General features: G+C 40.5%; 1 protein-coding gene and 1 long non-coding RNA gene across 12 annotated transcripts in view; one reads left to right on the forward strand and one right to left on the reverse strand.

Annotated features, from left to right (window-relative positions):
- NCKAP5 (NCK associated protein 5) overlaps positions 1–23955 on the forward strand; it is a 408143-nt gene that overhangs the window by 155139 nt on the left and 229049 nt on the right. For all 11 annotated transcript variants that reach the window (XR_003991395.1, XR_003991396.1, XM_030485815.1 and 8 more), the window contains one exon: positions 2098–2171. Coding sequence is in view for 9 of the 11 variants with exons in the window: in XM_030485815.1 (XP_030341675.1) it covers positions 2098–2171 (74 nt within the window). In the remaining 2 variants the exon portion in view is untranslated. The remainder of the gene's footprint in view (positions 1–2097; positions 2172–23955) is intronic.
- On the reverse strand, positions 276–15524 carry LOC115607935. The gene is made up of 3 exons (XR_003991397.1): positions 15277–15524; positions 6735–6804; positions 276–794 (listed from the first exon to the last, which is right to left on the reverse strand). It is a non-coding gene; the product is annotated as an uncharacterized LOC115607935 (long non-coding RNA).

Here is a 23955-nt window from a genome sequence, read left to right on the forward strand (position 1 = left end):
TTTCCCCACTGTCTTTATTTCTAGACAATATTTTTGAGAAGATTGCTTCAGAATGAGTTTTTTATAGTATCATGGTAGAATTATGCAGAATAAAACCGCTGATCCTATCCTTGCCTTTAGGGCAAAGTGCACTGATGAATGAATCAGGAATATTGTTTAATATTACATTAAAAAGATGTAAAGGTATCAATACTAATTTATACCAGGTTCATTGCAGTAAAAAATAGTAAGTAAAATAAAGCAGCTTGTTTTAAAGAACTTGGTACAGCAACTAATCATTATTATACGTTTGTACAGTTTATTTTTTGTACGGTAATATATATGTAATACAGAATGACTTTACTTGCATTGCCTTAGAAGAAGGTTGCTGCTTAATTGACATACTGTACTCCAAGTAATATTCAACTCAGTTAAGTAGCAGGGAGAGTAGGAGTGTTTAATCTAAACAGCACTGGTATAACAGCTATATTAATGCCACTGAAGTTCATGGCATTTCTCAGGATTTGCATTATTTAATGTTTTCTGAAAGTAACATCTACAAGACACGTCTACCTACAGCAGTTAGCTTTAAATTTCAGCTCGGGGCAACCACAGAGTTTAATGGAAAGTTTCACAATTCCCAAAGGTTTTCAAGCAATGCAGTTTGAACAGGACATGGCTGAGATGCATTTGCACAGGCTTCTCGGGAGCAATGTCTTACTCTTCTTCTCCGTCTGTGCCAGGGACCATTTCTTTGTGTCACAACAGCCTCTAAGGAACCACTCTCTCTCTCAAGCAGAACAAGGAAATATTTACTGTGGGCAAAAACGTAGAATCACTTAGAATAATTCCAGTCTTGAAAAATAAAAAAGTACATTTATGTATACATTATGATCATTAAAAACAGCTAACATTTATCTTCACCTTGAGAAGACATGATGACGTGCTGTCCCTGTTGTAGTTATCTCATATTCCTGGTCATGAAGATAAATAGCTCAGAAGAACCAACTACTTTGCAACAAAAATCCATATTTGTACACCAAATTAATAACAATAGTGAGGAAACAACTCCTAATACAAACAAGAACCCCAGAAAGTATTTTTGTGATGAGTCCAAAGGCAAAACAGTGGAGCTATAAAACTGGAGCTTTTGTCTCCAGAAAGTGAAGACAGATTCTTTTCCGTATATTACTCCAATACTTGTTATTTCCTGAAGTACGAGGTTTGAAACATATTTTTGCTTTGGTGAGATATTTCAAGAGAATTTTATTATTATTGATAGGCTTTCAGAATAATAGTGATGTGGCTGTGTTGGTGCTGCAGTCATACAAATATATCATATCACATGTTATTGTGTGAGTATATTCTGAAATATTTTATATAAATAACACTGAAGTTGCCTTCCCCCTGTAAGTAAAGTGGTGTATTTCTATTGCCAATAAATTTCTCTGCTGAGAAGAAACATTTCTTTGCACTGAGTTTAAAGGACAGTCTTCAATAAGAAAAAAATCCAAACTGTTCATCTGATCATGATTATTTATCAGAAATTCTGTCCAGAATCAAATCCATATAGCTGATACTGTATGTTATAGCATCTGCAAAAGTTGAACTGGAAATGATACAGGAGCTGAGTTATAGTTTCATTTTCAAATAGAGTACATGCTATAATATTTTCCATACCATCCATGAAATAAATATTTGAGTCAAATATTCCGTTCGATTTATACCTGAAGTAAACAAAATGTGTGCCAGAAGAGTGACTGCACTGTTGGGAAGTTATTTTTCAGTCTGGATCAAGGGAAGACAATTCTGGGCTTAGAATACAGAGATGCATTTAGATGTTCTCTATTTGTGCTGCTTGCTTATCCTCACCGCTTTTTGTCTTCCCCTCAAATAATCTCTAAGTGTATTGGGCTACTGCCCTGTTCACTTGGTATGCATCCAAATTTAGTTTTAATCTAAAATTTTACATCACTGTGATGATTTCTATATACATGGGATAACCTTGGGTGCAAAATGAAAGTGCAGTCCACAAACTGACTCTGACTGTCTTTTACTCAAAATTTTACAAATGCTTTGAACATTGAAAAACTAACCTTTTAATCATTTTTCATTTAGGAATATATGGACTCAAACAAGTACATAGAGCATTTAGTGACTCAGCTGGAAGAACAACGCTGGAATTTATGGAGGCAAGTACTGTGCACACGTGTTTGTTTATGTTGCTATTTTGGAAAAAATACTGCAATCCATAGTTTTCATTCTTGAGTTCAAATAAATGATTGGGTATTCAGTTTCTCCACTGTTTAATTCTTTGAGGACTAGAAAGTCTTACCTGAGTGAAGTAAGTAGGGCATCACACACGAGTTGAATCTTGCCTTTGCTAATCAGGCAGTTGCACACATGCACAGGTTTCCTCATGTTCAATTTGCTAAGCAGTGGACACTACTTCAGATTCTTTTAATTGGACTCAATTTAAGAAATGGTCTCATATTCTTGAATGTGTTTCCACCAAATGGCACACAAATTATAGCCAAAAAACCAGCATAGCAGCATGAGAAATTGAGAGATTTGAAACTGAAATTAACATGTTTTTAATATTTTGTAGTACTTTTGATAATCCAGATTTTCTATTTCTTCTTTGGTTTTGTTGCTCAGTGCAGGATGCCCAGACTTAACTCTGGTTTAAGCAAAGCAGTGATTTCCAAATGCTAGTGTGCACCTAGTGGGTGTTTCTACTCTGCTGTACAGCATATGTGGTAACTGCACATGCACTTCTGAAGATCTCAAACAGTAAAATGGCTGTAGGACCGTGCAAACCTCCATGCATTCGTCTGGTCTAGTAAATGTCATCTACTTACAGGTGGAGGTGGTCAGCTCTCACACAAAGGTGCTCACTTCATTACAGATGTACTTTCCTCTTTATAATAGCAAGTTTATTACATATTGTGCTTAAGTTGTTTTGCTGCTGTGTATTGTTGATGCCTTCCTTTGGTAGGATGAGAGGTTGTGCATTGTTTGCGTCTTTCCAAAATTTATCAAGCGTCACTCAACTGTGATATGATGGCAAAAATTTCTAAACCTATAGATTCTTTTTTCTTGTATTTCAGCAGTACTGTTCTCTAGCTGTTGTCTTAGGGCTGTTCTAATATGAAATGGTAAAGATAGTGATGAAATTACCTAATCTTCAGGAGGCTCAGAAGTGTCACACCCGTAATGAGTTAATTATCTCTTTATAATTTTTACACTAACTCTTCCAGACTTTCCATTTGTATAGAATTGTTATTATCACAGCTGGTCTAAAAAGAGCTGCATGACAGCACTTAGCAGTACTTGCTTGTACTTGGCATTTTCAAAGTGTTCAGTATCTATTAACTGTCACTATCTCATATTTTTAGTTACCAGCTAAATTCCTATCTGAGATACTACATAATACAGAGGAAATGGAATAATACCAGTGCTGAAACTCATTGAACATTCACAGCCATGTATTCTTTCTAAATGCAGTATTTAACTTTTTTTTTTCCTGAAGGCATATGAGCACTGACAATCTTTATTAATATAGAGTCAAATATAAAGTAATATTCAGGGAATAATTTAATCTTCATAGATTGAAACCTATTTCACCTTAGTTCTGATCAAGGAAGAAATAATCATCTGTCTGATTTTTCAGTTGAATACCTCTTATGTACAAAAAAATGAGTTTTGCACATGACAGTACTAGTTGGTATCCATCTCAGAAACTTCTTCACCTATAGGATATAAAGTAGTATTACAGCATTTACAGCATACAGCACTTACGATATGGACTTAGTCTTATTTATAGGCAAAATTCAGAAAGTTTGTGTTTAATCCCTGCTTTCTTTTAATGGTAGTCAAAATAATTAATTAGCACAAGAAACTGAAGTTTACATCTAAGATTACAGAATTCAGGAAATTATTTTTGTAAGAATAAAGCTGATAACATTACATGAGGATGACACCACCACGGTTAAATATAAATGAACAATAAAAAATTAAAATATGAAAAAGTCATTGAAAAGTAGCAGGGGTAGTGAGTGTATTTTACTATGAACAGACATTCAGCTGTGTTCTGAAAATTCGGTGGTTTTGGAAAACTGAAGACAGTAATTTATTTTTAATATTAACTTATATTTAATACTATTTTTATGGAGTATCAACATAAAAAAATAAGACTTACAATGAGCACTACAAGATAAACCTTTCTGGTTTCACCAGTCTTCTTTGAACACTTTATTTCTCTCTTTTAAATCTCAGATATGTTTCATGGTGGGGATTATGCTAATAGCTTGCACTACTCAGGGGCAGTACGAGGCTGTCTGTAGCCAGACAGATGTCCTAATAAATCAGCATAGCCCTCTTCTCAGACTTCATTATGCTCTTGATTTGTGACTACCATGATTTTAACCCACTGGGTCACTGGGCGCTGAACCTGACATTGACCGATAACCCCTACTTTACTCTAGGTGAGCTAATAAAAAAAGATAGACACAAATTCTGACCATTTAGCTCCTTCAGCATTACTTACACCCAGGACAGATTTATAGCGGCCAGGCTAAGGCAGAGGAGACTAAAGCCGATGTCATGGTGCGCATATCAATTTTACATTTCCTTTACATTTCCACATGTACAATGGGACCCTAAAAGACATGTGGGGACAAAAATTTCTTTTCATTTTAGAGGACTGTTTATACACGGCATTAGCATCTGCTGTGGGATATTTATTGCTCTAATTGCTGTCCCAGGAGAACTGACTATGGTTAGGTCACGTTTTATAGCTTTCTACTACAATAGACCTCTAGCCCAGCTTCAGTTGTTTTGTTCTTTAAAACCTTTACAACAACAAGTGAAGGTACCTCACAAGTATGTGGAGATGCACACTTTTTTAAACGTAGATTTTCTTATACTGAACACTTTGCAATAATTATTTTCACATGAAGAATGATGAAAATGATAGCATATTTGACTTGTCAGTAGTTCCATTTCTCAAGTTTGAACAAAATAAATTTACCCAATGTGAGACAAATTTGACCCGTCAATGTAAATCGCCAATATTTATCACCAGAGATGATGCACAATACTGATTGTGCATCTCAGTGATCAGCTTGAACCAGAACACTGGGTTATTTTAGATCTCTCTGCCCTGCCCTGTCTGGAAATAACTTTAAACAGGACAGAATTGGGTTGGGGGTGATCCCCCAGCAGTATTGTTTCCCACATAGTCATTTAATGCTCTATCCAATTCAGCTAATGTGGATTACTGTGTATAATTTTTACTGCAGAATCAAATGGACAATCAACATGAGAAGCAGAAATTTGCTCCTGCGGTCTTTGCTAATTGACCTTGACAGTAAATCATAATTTTTAAGTCTTGACACATAGATCACTGAGAGCAATTACTAGTTCCCTTAACAGAAGAATTTGTCCTTCAGCATAGGATGCTTACCTAACAATGCAAGGGTCAGACCCTGTTCTTAAGACCTTTCAAGGGAATTTTATTACTAGTGCTGCCGGAAGCAGACCAAACCTTTAGTCTGTCTTGGTGAAAGCATGAGGATATGCTGCATTTCAGACATGACCATCATATAATAAATGAATGATCAGCAGCACCTTATTACCTTGTTACAGTAATGAAAAACACAGAGGGGGAGGACCACAAATGTTCACGAGGACCGTGTGGCATTTCTCCAACACTGTATTTTAAAACCAGAGTTTGTTGAATAGATTTGCTATACTTTCATCACTAGCATTAGCATACTTTTATGCTGCTGGGTTTAATGCTTGTATACTAAAGAGGTGCCAAGTATTAAACAGGTGGTTTTTGCTGTAATCACGAACTTCCATTGGGAGACCATAATTGCTAACAAGCAAAATAGCTCTGCGAGAATTCTTAAGGGTGAGCACAGATTAAAATAACAACTGTGATTAGCTTTAAACTGCTTGACTAGAAAAGGACTAATCTTAGGGGAATAAGTTGCATGGCAAACAAATGAAAAACCCTATGTATGATATTACAGTAATGAAGGCTGTGAAAAAAATTAAATGCTACCTCAGCTAAATAAGGTCATGCTCTGCTCAAGTATCTTTTTCTTGTCAGGGGCTTAGTAACTTGGCCTGAGGGGAATTAAGGTCAAAGCAGCCAGGTCTTGTGGCTGAAACCTCATTTTAACCCTTTCTGATAACAAAAGTTACCTCTGGTTTATGTTGCTAACATGAGTTATAGACTATATTTGGAATTAATTCTCTTCCAAAATTGCTGTAGCCTGTGATCAGCAGGCAGAGATTGGTTTGGTGTGGTTTGATTTGGTTTGGTTTGTAAGACCATGAGGCTTTCTTCTTTATTTCTTTATACATGTGTCTTGTCACACCGTCTGGCAATGGATAAAGTCAGAAAAAAAGGTGGTTTGTGCTCTTAGGTATTAACACTCACCTCTCATCTTTTTCTCAGTGTTTCGTTTTGCTGGGTTTTTTTGAGGTCATGGTGGTGCTTTTCTGGTTTGTGTTTTGGGTTTTTTTGGGTTTTGTTTGTATTTTTGTTGTTGGGCTTGGTTTTTTTTAACTATATCTCTACAACAGTGCTGGATATAGCAGTGGATATATATGATAAATTTGTAAAAACTGTGAAAACACTGTGTATTCCTTTCAGTTTCCTTAGTGTTTGGAGGTGGGGCTGGCCAAGGCAGAGCAGAACTGAGTTGACAATTAGGAGTTATTCAGTCATCACAGGTACTCACGTGTTTCCAGGTAACATCATAACATCACATATGTCTCTCTAAAGCTGAGGCTTCTGGTTTGTGACTTTATCTGTGAAAAAAATCCCACAAAAATGTAGATAAAACCCATATAAGGCTACCAAGTTGTATAACAGCATTCACAATACTGCTTCAGATCCTCATTTCTACCAAGGATTAGTATTTGAATATGCGCATTAGGATACCAATTAAAAATGTATCTGATTTTTGGCCAAATGTGCTTTTCTTTAGCTGAGTGTAAATTTGGATGGTTCAGTGAGCAGTGCAGATGTAGTTACAGGCCACAAAAAGCACTACCATTGTATTATCTGTGAATGAAAACTGCTCGCTTCCTTTGACTCCCCAGTACAATGCCCATCTCACACCACAGTTGCTAAAGATGCTTTTTTGTGAGGGAACTGAGTGAGGGTAATGTGAGTAACGAGTATAGAGAAAAGCAAGTGTTTTACTGTTGGCCTTATAAATAGTATCTTTAATAGGATCATAGAAAAGCAAGAAAGAACAGGTTAAAGATTACAAATTAACCGTATGGACTACGTAAATCCACTATAAATACTAAACTTGCAACCAGAGGAAAACACTGGATAGCCATTAGAGCACTTATTGCAATTGCAGTAAAAGTGGTGCATATTTAAGTGTGTGTAATTTATCTCAATGTTCAAATCGACTGATCACTGTTTTTCAAACAAATAAAAATAGATGCCTTATAGAAGTTCATTTTTTTATCATCAGTTCCACTTATTATTCATATTAAATAATTGTCCTCAACTGATTAAAGTTGATAGTCATTTTGCGTAACTCTTTATCTCATCAGTAAGTATATCTCCTTCAACAGTGAGTCATTTTAACTCTCATAGGACATATTTTTGTGGAGTATTTACTAAACTGACTTAAAATTAAGTTCAATTTGATGTGCTGTGGTAGATGAGAAATATGATCTGGAATGATTTTGCCATTATTACATTGATAACAACTATTAATTTTAAAGAATATGACTCTTAGCCTGTTTCCTTTAATTGGAGAAAACTCCCATTAACACTGCCCATCAGTACTACACGAGTCAGGAGTGAAGTATCAAGCCTCAGATACTGAAGACATTACATGAAGGATTTGGAACTGTCTGAATAGAAAATAATTTTGATACAAGCAAATCTCTGTATCTGTGCTAAACTACCCAGATTTTAAAACTGCAGGCAAAATATGGAAAAGGGTGATTAAAAAGTAACTTTATATAATCATGTGTATAAAAATAAATAAATTAACCAATGTTAAATGTAAAAATGTTAATAACATTCTGTAATTAATTAGGGATTGGGGTATTTTTGCACAGATGTATGCTTGTCATAATAGTGAGACTGCCAGAGCCATGAACTGATTTGTTTCTCTTAAATTAAAAAATAGAAAGCCTTGAGCAAAATATATTCTTTAGATATATTTGGTAGAATAGGGATCACAAATGTTCCCTACCAAGTTGAAAGGAAAAAAAACTCCAGCAGGGAAGTATGTGGAAGGTCTATTTGACATATGGATGTTTGTTAAAAGCAAAATGCATGAACAGCCCAGAGTAAATTAGATCCTCATTTGTATGCTGGGAAATGAAATGTATAATCTTGGCATGGTTCTCCATTTGTTTTACATTTTTTATAGGAACAAACCTTTTTGTGTAGGCAGATACACATATTACTGTAGTGGCTATTTAGGGTTGGGAAAAAAATATGCTTTGAGCTGATTTTATCTGTGGCTAAGTGTAAGTGGCAGGTTTTTTGTCTCTGTCTCCTGAAGAGCAGACTTTGGTTCAGGTAGCAGGCTCCGGGCACATCACAGACACACTGCACAACTGCATGGGGCAGCACAGGCTGGCCCGAAAGGACCAGCCGTGTGGGGAAATGTCAGACCACTCATTCATCTGAAATGGCACCCCAGTTTTCTGATATGAAACCAAATAACAGAACAACATAAGAATCTACAAGGAATGAGTATGCATTTATCTGTTGTTGGTGCTCCTATCTAGTCCTTTTTAAAAAAATCAAGCATTTCCAAATGGGAACCGTCTGTAGTCTTTTTTTATTATTTGCTGTTGAATTTAGTCTTCCACTAATGCCTAGGCACAGCCATGCTTCTTCGTGTTGAATCATATTTCACTCCTCAGATAATTCCAATTATTTCACTGGAATTATTCACAGAGCAAAGAATAATTCCTGTGAGTAATACTGACATTGCCCTGAAGTCTTCTCTAAGGCTGAACAACCATATCTTTACAGGGAGCCTCTGTTTCATATTTGGCAGAGGAAAACCCACGGATTTACATCAAGGCAACAAGTAAGAATTTGGGCTCTTATAAAAAGAGGATGTCAAAATGTATCATAGAAATGATTAGTGCACAGACACAGGCTGTCAGGCAGGGTTTTAGATGGGTTGGTGGGTTTAAGGAAGGAGAAATGGAGAATTTATGAATTTATGAATTATTTTTGAAGGAATGGTACGTCACTGTCCTGTTTAACTAATGAAGTACGCAAACAGGTCAGTGCTGATGGCAGATGGAGAAGAGGCTAGTGAGAAAATGTGTATGAAACCGTACATGTTGGGTTATCACCTTTCCCTGTAAATGAGTTTCACTCGTGAAAGGTAAGTTAAATAATCAAGTTTAGCATTTCTATTTCATTCTGTAATGCTCAACCATTTTTATTTCATTCTGTAATACTCAACCATTTTTATTTTTTCTAAATTAAATTAAAGTAAGACTTTAAGACCTCAAGTGAGAACAGGGCCTCATTGTTCCACATAAAGTGAGAAATGGTTTTCATCTCCTCAGCCCCAAGGATGAAACAAGAAATAACATAATTCCCTTTTTACAGAGAAAACCAAAGTTGTGAATTGGGGTTGGAACTAGTTGATCTTTAAGGTCCCTTTCAACCCAACCCTTTCTATAATTCTATGAATATACTAAGTAATAAAGCTTATACAAGACATCTGTGTCTAAGCCAGAGTTTTTCTGTGTTCCAGTTCAGTGTATCAATAATAAGGTTGTATTTCTCATGTCACAGCACTGTGTGTTGTCAGCCTGTTCACTCCAATTTGGAGGATGAAGTGCCCACATCACCACTTGAATCTTTAAAAGGTTTCATGGCTTAAAGCAAGCGTGTTGACAGTCTTATCCTGTGCTTTCGACAGGAGAGCATTTTCTTGTGTCTACACTCCACAGCACGATGAGGTGTGGAAGACGAAACCTATCTTTGGAAGTGTCCTCTCCAACTCCTGTCCTTGGCCCTTGTCACTCCACAGTACAAAAGTCTGTCTAAATGATCTCGTCTGTTAGGAGATGGGTAGTGGCAAGGGGAGAAGGAGAGAAGAGCTCTACCCTGTTCTCTGGAAGCAGTTTTTTAAAGTATATTGGTGTTGCTGTGCTGGTGCAATGGTTTTTAATATAGAGACAACCATGGATGCAGATACCTGTGTCATCTGGCTGGGTCCATCACAGGACAAATACTGCTTGAGTTGAAAGCAGGACACCTGTGCAACCAAAATATTGCTGTGATGTCACCTCTTCCTGCTATTTAATGCTAAGTGTGCACTGAGCCATCACTGCCACCTTCCTCCTTTCTACTGCAAAAGAGAGCACCTCCCTCCAGGCTTTGTGTACGCTTGGCAGCTAAAGATCCAGACGTGCTCGAGTGTATTTTTGCAGAAGCAGAGTTTAGCTCTATTGACAGCCTTATCTAGGAGGCTCACCTGATCTCCTGCTTAGCTCCAGTGCTGACTGTAATCAGGCTGGAAGAGCTCGGGGAGGTACTTCACAGCTTTCTGAAAGATTGTTTTAATTCTGTAGGATTTGGCTGGCTTCCTGTTTACACACATTGCAGGAGATCCAGGGTGCACTTCCTGTCAATTCTGCCTTCTGTATGAAGCCCTTTTTATGTTAACAAATTATGTTTTCCAATATAATTATATTGGAAAATTATACTGCTTTATTTGTTAATGAAGGGGCATAACTATGTCTATAGCAATTCATATTCTGCGATATAGACCATTCACACATTATTTTTTTTTAATCAGGAGTAAATTCCAGCATAGTCTGCTGTAGGGAAAATATGGTGCATTTATAGCATAAACCTGTATAAACATTATTGTAATGGGTTCCACTAGGGACAAGGTTTCAAATATAAGGCAGCATTCATCAGATATTAAAGACCTGAGCATATTTTTTTCCCTATTTAAATCAGCATAGCTCAGAATTTGCAAACTCTTGCTTATGTAGATATTCCCCTGAGATCTTAAAAAATTAATAAACACTGCAAAATACAGACCTCTTGGTTTTATTACCACCTGATTAGCTAAGCAGAGTCTAGAAAGTGTAACTTAAATAAGCAGAAAATAGAAAAACTAGATTAATCTCCAGCAAATGCCTAGAAGTAAGGAAATACCAGCTTTTGCAGGATATTTAGTTTGCTGTAATTTATGTAGCACCTTTAAAGACAGCAGAGGGGTAAGCCTATCTGCTTCCACGCACTGCCAGAATTGGCACATACTTGTGCTGTTCAGTACCTGAGGAGGTTTGATGCTACCTCTCAATTCTTCCCCATTCAATTCCTGATAATGCTTTTAATAAATCCAGTATTGTTTTTCATTCAGCAGATTCTTAGTCCTCTACCAGGCAAGTCAAGAGCCTCTTAAGTCCTTTTGAGAGAAACAAGTACATACGACGTGGTTCCTGTAAGGCTTCCTGTATTTTTATGATCTTCCACTCTTCCCAGCTGGGGAAGAAAGATCAAATGCAAAGGAAGTACCTATCTTCCTGCAGAGCCCTGGGAGAGATTGGTCCAGAAACAGAGATCAAAAGTTGTAAGCACTCTCAATCCCTCTTCTCCTTTTCTCTAATAACACCGTTATAAATGCTTGTAAAAAGGGCCAAATGCTGTCCTCCCACTGACAGTAATGTCAGGATTTCTTTTTTTCTGCTGTTCAGCAGTTTGGAAATACGCACATGGCAGCACTTGACCCTTTCTTCACCTAGCTCCAAAGATACTCAGAATTCCCATAAAGGATGTGAATTCTGAATTTCCATTATCTTCCTGCAGTCCTGCTTACTGGTCTGTACTGGGAAATACCAATGTGCTTATTTGGGTCCAGTTTGTTCTGGAACCTCTCCTCAAGCAACTGATCTGTGTTTTTTTCTGCCAGCGCAGGGCACTCCATGAGCGTGCCCATCAGCTATTATTGTGCAGCTTTGTGTGTAATAGCCTGGCCTGGCAGTTTTCCCAGATGTGCAGGCAATCGTCCTGATACTTGAACTGAAGTCCCCTAAAGGGAAGCACTGCCTCAGGTCTCACTGTACAGTATTCTCAGTCAGGATGAAAGAGCAACTATTCCTAAAATGACATCCTAAAATACATGCGATTTCTACCCTACTCATGTTTAATAGAGTTTTGGAACATCGCTAGTGTTATGTGCTAGTAATCCTTACCTACAATACCTCAAAATCTAGTATTGCATCACCTGTACGTAGCTGCAGTCTCATGTAGGTAAATAAATCACTATTAAAATGAAAGACAACAAGTGCATTAAATTTAATAACTAAATTCTGAAGGTTTATTCCCCCCAGATTTTTAAGTATGAAGCTTCTCTGTGAAGCACAGACCCTCTTCAAGATTACATGGTTATTTCAGCATTATAGATTATTGTGCAAATCGATCGCTTCCAACGTGTCAACGTACCTGTTCTTTCCCAAGTATCTCCCATTTGAAAGAGCTGAAGAATGTAAGAGTGAGCAGAGATAAACCACCTCCACAGGTACATTATGCCAGTGGAGAATCAGGAGTCAGTTTAAGCAGCATCTTGTCCCTTCAACAGTAGCTTGGTGTCTCTGAGAAAATGACAAAATTCCTATACTGGGCAATTATTGCATTTGTCAGTGTCAGCTGTTAGGTTTCTATATTTAAAGCTATGGCTACATTCAACGCATCGAGCTAATGCTACCATCTACTTCATTTTACTATTTTTAAGTATGAGCACTGCATTTTTACTATGATACCAAAGCGAGGGTCAACAAAGTCACAAATTTTGTTTGAAGACTAATGTATCATCTTGTACATGTCTATGCTAGATAAAATTGCACAAGCCTAGGGACAACAAATAATGATTTGGAACATGTACTTATTGATGTGTTTGAAACTGAGATAAAATTAAAGAGACCCAGAAGAACAGTATCTATCTCAGCTGTCAGGAACAGTACAGCTCGATATGCATAAAAAAGACTCAAATTGTAATTACAGCTTTAAATTGTAGATAAATACTGGTTCTTTTTAATTCTAAATCACTTCTAGTTACAGAGTAGTAAACCAATTCCATTGCTTTTGATTTCAGTGGATGCAAGCTCAGGCCTGAAAATGATTAAAGAACTGGTAAAAATTTTTTTCATTTCCGTAGTCCTGGTTAATCTAGCATATCTAGTGAAATCATTCAATGATTTCACCGGGAATTTGGGAAAGGGGGATTGCGGAAAGATAGATGTGGTCTTTAAATAAAAGCTTTATATGCAGTAATTTACAGACTGATAGCCTGTGCAAACTGATTTATAGACTTAGTGTTGAGTGGACTAGAACAGCACATTGAGATCTGCAGTACCACACCTAGGAAAGGATAATACTTATGCTGGCTTGGAAACCAGTTGCAGGTCTGGTCCCCCATTTCAGAAAAGGTGTAACCGAACTGGAAGAATTCAAAGGAGGCCGGGAAAGGGTAATCAGAAGCATGAGATGGTTTTCATTTTTGGAACAACTAAAACTCTTGAGTCTGAAAAAGCAGTAACTTAGGCAGGGGAATGACAGAGCTAAAAACGTGAGTAGCACGGAGAGGAGCAGACTCTCCACTGCTTTTAATGCAAGAAATACAGGGTATCGCATGAAACTAACAGGTGGTACATCAAAAAAAAAACAAATGAAAGGAAGACATTTTTCATGTAAGCAAGGTTCAGAGCATCTGTAACAGGGTATCATGGATTTCAGAAGTGTGGGTTCAGCTGGAGACTGGACAAAGTCATGGAAGAAATCTAGTGAGATGGTGCAAGCTTGGCTCAGGATGTCTCCAAGCTCCCAGGGAGCTGGAGAGTGGAAATGTGTTGTATCTTTCTCTGGATATTTGGGCTTTGCCACTGAAGAGAAATAACACTGAGCTACACAGACCTTCTGGGCAGAGCCAGTGTAGCCACTCGTATGTCACCCAAGTGTCAAAAACCATTTAGCCTTTACGGTTTCCATCACTACTTATAAAGGAATCTGTATAGGTGATTTAGGTTGACTGTGTAAGCAACAGGCATTATAATGTGATTACATTTTATTGGGATATTATTATTTCTATTTAAACAGAAAGTGAACATACTTTAAACTCAGTAATTTAAAATAGCTCCTGGGAGAGTTCTCAAGGTGTTTCCCTGCACAACAAAACAATTAAACATGTCAGTCGACATTACTTCAGTACTATGTGAGTACTACAGGATCATGGTTTGAATAATGAACGCCTGTTTGAATGGTGTATTAGAATCCACCTGAGACCTCCAGACTTGGAGACTCTGACCCTTTAGCTGTCATTATGCCTAGGTCGTGTCTCATGCTTTGCAGCTTTCTTTCACAGAGTTTTGTAGTATTTAAGAACATTGCTGTATCATCTACTCTGTAGAGATAATTCTCTGTACTGTCACAGGAAGAGGTTCCTTCTGCACAATGCACTGTCTTCAGCTACAGCCAATTTGTTAAATAAAATCTGAGCATTATTTCTGGCGGTATATTTAATTCCAATATATTTTTTTATTCTTGAGAGTGTATCATTCTCTGCTTAGAGACCTCTCAATTCAAAATCCAGAAAAAACCCTGCCACCTGCATTTTTGAAGCTTTAGTTCTCCAGTACTCCTTCTTGTCTCTGGTTCTGAGATATGGCTCAACCCTTCAGCTTACATAATTGTGGAATGGTTTGGTTTGGTTTGGAAGGGACCTTAAGGATCATCTAGTTCCAACCCTCCTGCTATGGGCAGGAATACCAATAGAGCAGGGTTCAAGCCCTGTCCAACCTGGCCTTGAACGCTTCCACAGACGGGAAAGTGTTGTCGTGTCTCAGCATGATGAGGATTTACTTTGCACCCTGCAATTCCTGCAGTCTCTTGACTACAGCATAGCCAGCTCACTCTTATTTGCATCATCTCTGTTTTTCTCACTTTGTGTCCAAGACCTCCACTTCACACTTTCTCTAGTTAAACGCCAACATCCTGCCTGAGCTCTTTCTCACTCTACACTTCGGTTCTCTTAAATGTATTCTATCCACAAATAGCCGCATCATATATGAGCCTGATCTATTGTAACAAGGCAAACTTTTTTCACTTGCCATTTCTTTGACTACCAGATGAAAAGCTTTCAGCAATTCCTTATTCTTTTTATACAACATGAGGTTTTCAAAGCGTGCCATGCACACCTGTGGATGTGCATCCACCTGAAGCCTTGTATCTCTGTGTTGCACAGGCAGGCCCTGCACTCTTACCAGTGGGGACCGCGCTGGGCCAAGCCATGGGCACTGCCGCTCCCAGGCCCTCCCGACGCCGCGAACTTCGAAGAGAGGTGTAACACCGCGACTTGGGCCCTGCCTCTCGTTCGGGGCCGTGCAGAACGAGGGCTCTCCTGTGCTGTGCGAACCACCGGGTCAGCCGCCCCGCCCGGGCATCACAGCCGCCCAAAGGCGCGCAGACGGGCGCTGCCCCGATGCCGCCGGGACGTCAGTGCGCGGGGCCCGGGCATCCGGTCCTCGGGCAGCTCCTGCCCACTGTCGCCCGCCCGGGGCAGCCCGGGCCTCGCCACCGCAGACAATGGCCGCCCCCCCTCCTGCCCGGCCCGTTCACCCCCCCCCGCCGCGGCGAGCCCCTGCTGCCGGAGCCATTCAGTTGCGACCGATTGCGATCGCGGCAGATGGGCTGGATCTGACAGCCCCTCTCCTCCGCGGGGCCGGGTGCGGAGGGGCCCGGCCGCTGCGCTCCCCGCCCCGCCGAAAGTGCCACCCCGGGCGCCCGCCCGCCCTCCCCAGGCACATGTTACGCGTCCCGCGGCTGCGGCGGGAGGGGGAGAAACCGCCGCGGCGGAACAAAGCGGAAGAGGCGAGCGGCGGGGCGGCCGGCCCGGGGGGCGGCAGCCGCTCTGCCCAGGCGGGGGGCGGCGGCGGGCTCACCGGCCCGCCGGGACGCGCTGCCCCCGCCCGCCGCAGCATGCCCCACCGGCGAGCAGGTAAGAGCCAGCCGCGCCGCGCCTCCCCTCCCTCACCTGCCCGCCGCGCCGCCGCCTCCCGCCCGCCCCGCCGCTCCCGCCGTCTCCTCCCCTTCCCCGGCTCCCCCGCGCCCGCCCGGGGGGCGCGGGGCTGCGCGGGGACGGGCGCGGCCCCGGGCGGGGGGAGGAACCTGCCGCCGCCCGCCGCCGGCCCGGCCTCCTTCCCACCCCGCCGGCCGCGCAGCCCGCGGCAGCCGCGCCGCTGCAGCACCGCACGGGAGGCGGGCTGGGTCCCGGCGGCCGCGGGCCGAAGAAGCCCCGAAACGGCGCTGCCGCGGAGACTGGGCTCCCCGAGCCGGCTCCGCGCGCCGCCCCGCGGCCCCTGCCAGGCCGGGAGCCCCGCACCGCGCTTGTGCGCGGCCGGCCCTGCCGCGGGGCTCTGCGCCTCCTTAGCCGGGGGGAGCGTGCAGTAGGCTTTTTTCCTTCTTTTTCCTTCCTGGAGCCGCAGGGGGGAAGCCGGCGGTGTCTGCGTTTGAGAGAGCCCTGTTGCTTCAGAGGCAGCGGGTTTTCTTGTTCTGTGACTCTGTCAGGAGCATCCTGACGAGCTATATTTATTGGTTTTATTCCTGTCTGTTTAAAGATTGAGTCTCTCACACTGCATCACTTGAAGGAAATTGTACTGATGGAAGAAGTACATTAGGCAGAAAACTGGTGTTTTTGAAATACGCAAAGCAATAGTGTGTAAAGCAAATGCAGAGTGCTAAGTGACCCACTGCTGTCCGATGAGACTTTCAGTTGTTGATTCTGTTTGCTTTAGCAGGGTGTTAGATCCACTCTCCCATCTTCTGAGGTGGGTTTACCTGGGAAGTGGCTGAAATAAGGTAAAATAAGTGTGAGTGGGCTTTGTGTTTTCCTGTAGGAAAAAAGCAGAGCCACATAAACACCCTGTTGTTGCTATTTTGTACATTTGCAGTTCTTTTTCTCCATGTAGCAACATCGAATTGCCTCCCTAATAGAAATGGTTTATGAATGTCCACTGTACATTCCTTAAAACCTGGTATTCCAGCTAACCCCCTTGTTTATCGTTAAAAAGCTAGCAAAGTTTTTAACAAGTGAAGTGACATCAAATAGACAAGTGATTTACATCTGAGGGATTCACTGTATACATTACTGGATTGTAGATAAGCTATGTAAGTAAACAGAAGTGCAGTGCTCTGGTATTGTGCATGACTATGGAGATATAATGGGACTTTTTTGCTAGTTAATAGCATAAGGCTGCATGGGAACTGTTTGATCTGCAGGACTTTTGCTTGGCAGTAGTTTACTTAAGATTATTACACTCTGTTTGGAGACTTGTATTTGCTGGCCATTATTGCATTCTTAGCTCCAGGCTTCGCAGAGTTACACGTTAGTAGGTCAATAAAAATTGCACTGAAATGCTGGAATGGGCAGGCTGGATTTTTAAATGTGATTGGGGAATAACTAGGCAATAATCAGAATACTGAGGAATTTTTTTCAGGGAATTTTGATGCTGGTCATTGGTGGTGGACCAAAAATACTTTTTTTTTTTCTTTTTTTTTCTTTTTTTTTTTTTTCTTCAATACCACTAATATTTTTCCATTTCTTGTTAAAAGAGGAAACAAGTCATGTAAGTATTCCCATTCGGGATAAAGTGACCGGTACCCTTAGTTGAGTTTCCCAAGACTTAGTTCCTTTGGCTGGTGAACACTGGGATTACTGCCGGTGGCATTAGATGAGGCTTGCCAATAGCGAGAATAAAAGTGTCATCGGGTCTCTGCTGCTGCCGATTTACATGCTTCTTTTAAAACTTAAAATTTGGTGTGTTGTGCAGGGAAACAGTATGATAAAGTACATTGTTAGATTGCTGTTGCACTAAAAATACTTCAATAAAATCTTGAGTCATACAGGTTAAAGTGCTCCCAGAACCTGTTGTGACCCAGAGGATTTCAGATGTGCAGAACAGAAGCCATTGCCTGACTTTGTGCTGGCCCTGCCTGGAGCCCTGCTTGTTCTCGGGGTGGCTGCAGTGCGCAGTGTGATCCCCATTCCGGCAAATCCTTGCAACTGGTGATTGACTGTGTACATGGAGCAGTTCCATTCATGTCTCAGCGTACAATTTATGCGGTTAAAGTGAGCCATATGGTGCATTCCCCCCAGCGCGGTGGTGCGCTGATCAGTAAGGATGAATTGGAGGTTCAGTGCAGAGCTCTGATAGAAAAGTGGAAAAGATCAAAACTTCAGGATGGTTTTGGCATCTCTCGTGTGCTTTCCTCTTTCACTGAACATTGTGGGCAGGAACAATATATCCTTTAGCTCAGAAATAATATATGTGGTACTTTTTGGCTTTTCCAATCTAGTCTGTCAGTACCTTGGTGGTTTGGAGTGTTTCCTAGGAAGGTTATTCCCACTTCAGCTTTTTCCCATCTGCATTTTTGCTGTTACTTGCATGTAGCGCACACAAGTTTTCCTTGCTGGAGTGAAGTATGAATGTATGCTTTGTAGGAAAGTGGTGTCGCCTTCTTTCTTAAGCAAAGAACCTCTCTTTTTGTAGTAATTATTACTGCTTAACATCCCCACTTATGTGCTATGTAGGGCTAATCACAACTGTTGTAGAGCATTACTGCTACACCAATGCTTGACTTTGCCAGATAAATCCCTACACAGATAAGCTCAGCAGCAGCCAGGTGTTGTGCATAAATCCACTTCTTACACTGATTAATTTTCCATATAAGCCTGTGATTTTGCAACCAGTTAGACACCTGCTTAAGCTTAGAGTTACAGCATTGAAATAGATGGCCTTCTTGGCATCTGCAGTAAAATGATTCTGGGTGGCTACTGAAAATGAGATTGAGTGATAATCATTCCTGTTGGTGTTAATGTGAATCTGACATGCCAACTTTCAAGCATATAAAAGTTTTTTTTTCATGCAAATAGCACATATGGTAGTTCAGGGGACTGCTGGGAGTGCTGCTGATGTTGTTCGTGAAGAAGAAATGACTTGCTGAATGTTTTACTCCAGGGTTCTCTCCCATGTGACATTGACTTCACTACTGGTGCTGGAACTTGTATCTTGTAGATGAATAAGTTAGTATCCAGTCATCATTTTCAGAATGATAAATGAATAATTACAGTATTGTAGTATGCTGCTGTGGTTTGATTTTTAGTTTTTTAAATGTTCACTCTTGTTAGAACAAGCATAGAATCATATGTTTATATTTGCATTGGCACTGTAGTAGCAGCCTATCCGAGGACTCAATAGGTGCATTGGTATTATCAACTGACATGGCACAAATAAGAAAAGAATCGCTGAGATCCTTTGTGAGTCCAGGGCCACACCTCCACGTTGTCTCCCAGTTGGCCCAAGAGATTGCACCATCTGCAGGTCCTGGGCATGCACCGAGGAATCAGCTGCTGGGGACCTTGCCATCTACGTTGTATCTGGGGTACTCTGGTTGTTGTCGTGGTGCACAACTGCAGGAGAGAATCTACAAGATCATTAATTGTGTGCTCAAGGCCTTAAATGTTGATGCCAGACAAGTTTTCACCTGGAAAATGCCATCAGCACATGAAATTACTAGTGCAAATGCACTTAGTGAATTAAAATATGATCAGCAGGAATGTCTGGCCCAAAACACTCACAATGTATGTGTGAAACAAAGGTCAGCAAATGATCACAGAAATAGACTACAGAGTACAAGGAAAAATGAGGAAATATTGGTCAGACAGCAGGAGCAGATTTCTTTTGAAATCAAGAATCAAGACTTCTGTTTGTTCTCAAAGTCTGACATTCTCACAATATTAGAAATCTGAAAAGCTCCTTCAAAAGTGCTAAGACTATCCATGGCTGGCATTCTGTCTTACAGGTCTGTTTCTGACTACTAGGTAACAGGAGCCTACAAACACTGATGTCTCGTAACTTGTGAACATGGACTTCCTCTGTTCAGACCGCATATCTGAAAACCAGAAAGTTCTGAAACATCCCAGGGTTTCCAGCTCTGGACTCCATGTAAAGGAGCTCCAGGGTTGAGCTAGGGTATCTGGGGCTTTGCGGTTCCTTGATGATGAGCTAGAAGTTGGGTCCTGAAGAGTCCAGCCTCACAGCAGGTTGAACACTGGTTCTGGTATTTTGTTAGGAAAGACATGGGCAACAAAGGGCGAGGGTGGGTGGCAGTCTAGACCATTTTCAGTGATCCCAGAGAATGAAGTAGGACCAAGGGTGACTGTTGTGTTTTTAAGCCAGGAAAGACTGTAATAGACGTGTGTGGCAAGAAATGGGAACCAGGGGCAGCAGAGCCCTAAGGAAGAATAAGGGCTGACGTATATGGGCGAGAGGAGGGACTGGGAGATCAACGCCATCTTGGCGGGTGAGAAGGAAGAATCTAGCCTTGTTGGATTTTGATTTACTTCCTCTTGGAAGAAAACAGTGCAGTTGTGTTTGGGGAGAGAACTCCAAGTCTGCAGGAATTAACCAAAGGTAGAAAATACTTAACTGCAAAGGGATATTCTGTTAAGTGTGAAAAGATGTGTTAGGAAAGTGTCAGAACTAAAGAAAAAATTTTGCAGTGGAACAGGCTGTCAGCTCTTGGGATTTGTGATACAGACGTTACGAAGTGCGAAAGCAGGAGTGGAGAAAGGTACTGGGATCTGCAATGGCATTTAATTCAGTGAGGGAGGAAACCAGAGTTATAAAGCTGGAGGAGAGCAAGGGTGGTGTTAACAGATGTTAGAAATCTTTTGTTTTACTGGGACTTGTTTTCTGGGGTGGAGATACATGCATCAACAAAGGATCAAATTTTTCATAGCTAGTTAAAAATATTTTTTATAAAAGCTAATGCTGTGACTCATTGATGTAGCATGCACTTAACATGAAGCAAATGATGGCAGTGGTCCCTGATGGATTTACTTCATACAGGAATGAAAACATGCTTGGCTATTTATTGTGCATTTTGTTGGCTGATTTTGGGTTTTGTGCTAGGGTGAAGGTTGGAAAGATTGGGATGTATCAATATGTGAGTTTCTCCCTTGTCATGTAAAGGCTTTTGTACGAAAGATATTTATAGCAATGCTTAGATAAATATTATTAGAGTCTGGATTAATCTCCCTAACATCTTCACTCAGCAGTGATGTAGCTGTGATAGTCTTAAGGCCAGTAAGCAAGACAAGGTTTTCAGTCATGGGTGACTCTTTTGAGATTAACATAGGAAAAGAAGTCAGGCTTCTGGCACACGAACCCTATTGTCAGTTCTGTTAATCTCCTCTTTTTCATGATGGCAGCATGGACCACATGTTTTTGATTCAGACCCAAGTTAGTTGAAACATAACCTGGTTTATTTTGTAGTAGCTGGCACATAATAAATAGTTCTGGCGTGTTTTGCTGCAATCTTACACTGATAAATCTAGGAAAAGGCAGCAGGTAAATTAACAAGAACTATTGTTAGAGCTAAAATATAACCCTTATTTCCAGTCAGGCATGGATTTATTGATGCAGAAGGGGATCTAAGCATGGCACGGCCCTCTTTCCTTCAGTCCTCCAATCAATATTTCAGAAGCAGAGCACCTACATGACAGGATGAAATCACAGCTCTACAGCTGGCTGGCTGTGCCCTCTTCCCTCTTGGATCAGTCGTGAATTTCTGTCTGCCTTCAGAAAACTTGCCTTTTTTTTTTTTTTTTTTTTTTTACAGTGGTACTACAAAATATCCCATCAGTGAGGTCTGAGTAAGAAGTGTGAAAACTCCTTTCCCATACGGTGACGGGCAGTCAACCAGTAAAACAATTTGGATTAAGACTGCATTAAAGGTCTTAATTTACTTTGACTAATATGCAGAGCAACTAAATACATGTTTTTGAGATACTGCATCTGCTGCTTTATAGAGAAGGCTGCTTGACACAGTGCTAATTTATTAAAAAGCAAGAACAGACATTAATTGCTAGATCATTAATAAATGCAGATCAAATATCTTCCTTCCTCTAGTAAGAGAAAGAAGCTTCTATCTGTGGAAGTTCATATAGCGCCTGAAAGATTGGTGAACATCCTGGCAAAGGTTACAAGGAAACAGACTGGGGATGGCCAGAAAATACCATGTGGGCTTTCCCTGGGGCTGGCCCTGGAAAGCTGTGGCACCTCTCCCTGTCCACCCCAAAGGGATGTCTGTACTGCCCTGATGATGGACCTGCAGAGGTCATAATTTGATCCTTAGTTGTGAGTGAGAAAAAATGCAGCAGAGAACATGGTCTTGAGCTGCTTGATATTTATAATAATCCGTATTGGTTTAACGGCCTGAAAATAGCATGCTTGCCTTCAATTTAAAATGAGTTGGCCAGTACAGAAGTTGGTTTAGAGAAGCGTTACCTCCAGCAGTCAAAATGGAGCTACACCAACACTGCAAATCCAGCCTGCCTGCTCTTACAAGCAGATCATGTTGAGGTAAGGAGGAGATGAAACATCGAAGTGGAAGTAGCGGGATGGAGATCTAGACTTCCGTGAGTAAAGGTGATTGTAATCTGTGAGCTAAGTTAAATTTTAAAGTTTTGTAGGTATCCTGTATTTCAGGCACATGCCCTGTTTTTTAGTTGTGTTCTGCCAATAGGCATAGACTTTTTTGAATGCAACAGTAACTGATTCATGGATGCTCAGTGGTTACCTGGATAATTGCCAGCTCAGTGCTTCATTTGATACATTAGCCTGCGAATCATATACTGATTGGTTTTTGTAGTGCACTTTGACATACCAATGTATAAAGCCAGATCCTTTCAGATGTTGCATTTCCATAGCCCCCAGTAGACCCACACCCAGCTAGTGTCACATGGCAAATGTGGCTGGGGAAAATTTGGCTTTTGGCTGAGCATAAACCTGGTCAGTGTAATTCTGTCCTGCCTGGGTAGTCCCCATAAGCCATTTATGTGAGAATTTCTGGTGTGGGCAGAACAAGTTTTCCAGAAAAAAAGGAGAAAGTTATCAGAGTACCACAATGTTGCAAAAATCATACGCTTGAGTGAAATACCAACCTCTGCAGAGATGGAAATGTGTGTATATGTGAGGTATATGTATACTCTGGCTTCCTTCCTTATAGGTAGGTTTCTTGATGGCTGAAATCCTTCACTTTTGAAAGATCTGAAATCTTTTTGAATACCATTCTGGATGAAATACATATTTCTTCAAAAGTTCGAGAGCCTCATTATTGACCTGTGATTGCTATTCTTCAGGAACTTTTGTATGGTTGGCAAAGAAAGTTGTCACATTTGCAGTAGTCACATTTGCCTCTGGCTCATTTGTGTCTTGCTTTTTAAGGGAAAACCCCTTCATAATCTCTCAGCATTCATAAAAAATGATAATTTTTTCAGACTGTATTACAAATCACAGCTTTTGTTCAGGCTAACTGTATGGGATAAAACCCTTCCAAAAGCATAGGAGTTTCTGTTAGTGAAATGTGGCAGTTAAATAAGATCAGGGATTTCTTCTTTGGCTGCAAGTATGACTAAACTATTTCTATCAATGATTATTAAAATATTTTCTATAAAGAAAATGGGCTTGCACATTGGTGTTTTAGATGCCTGTCTAGTTTTACATTTTATATTTTCTTTGTAACAGATATCATAATAATTATCAATATAAGTATAGTTCATAAGACTCTGTATTACCTAAGTCTGTGATAGTACCGTAATGTCATACCAGCTTTGCTTCCAACAAAATCAATGAATATTTTGCTCTAGCTAACATGCGCCAATGTTGTAGAGGTTAAGACTGGTGCCACTGACTAACACAGTGAAAGTAGCATTTTGATTTTTTTTTTGTGTTGTACTGGGATGAAGGCCAGTTGGCCTCTAAAGATAGTTTCCATAGCTACTGTCCCACAGAGAAAGAAAATGCTGCCACAGCATTTTTCCTTTGGACCTTTATAGTTTTTATGCAAGCTGTCAAGACAATTAATTTTTGTCAGATGTA

Source organism: Strigops habroptila, chromosome 5, assembly GCF_004027225.2.
Source record: "Strigops habroptila isolate Jane chromosome 5, bStrHab1.2.pri, whole genome shotgun sequence".
Taxonomy (NCBI): Eukaryota; Metazoa; Chordata; class Aves; order Psittaciformes; family Psittacidae; genus Strigops; species Strigops habroptila.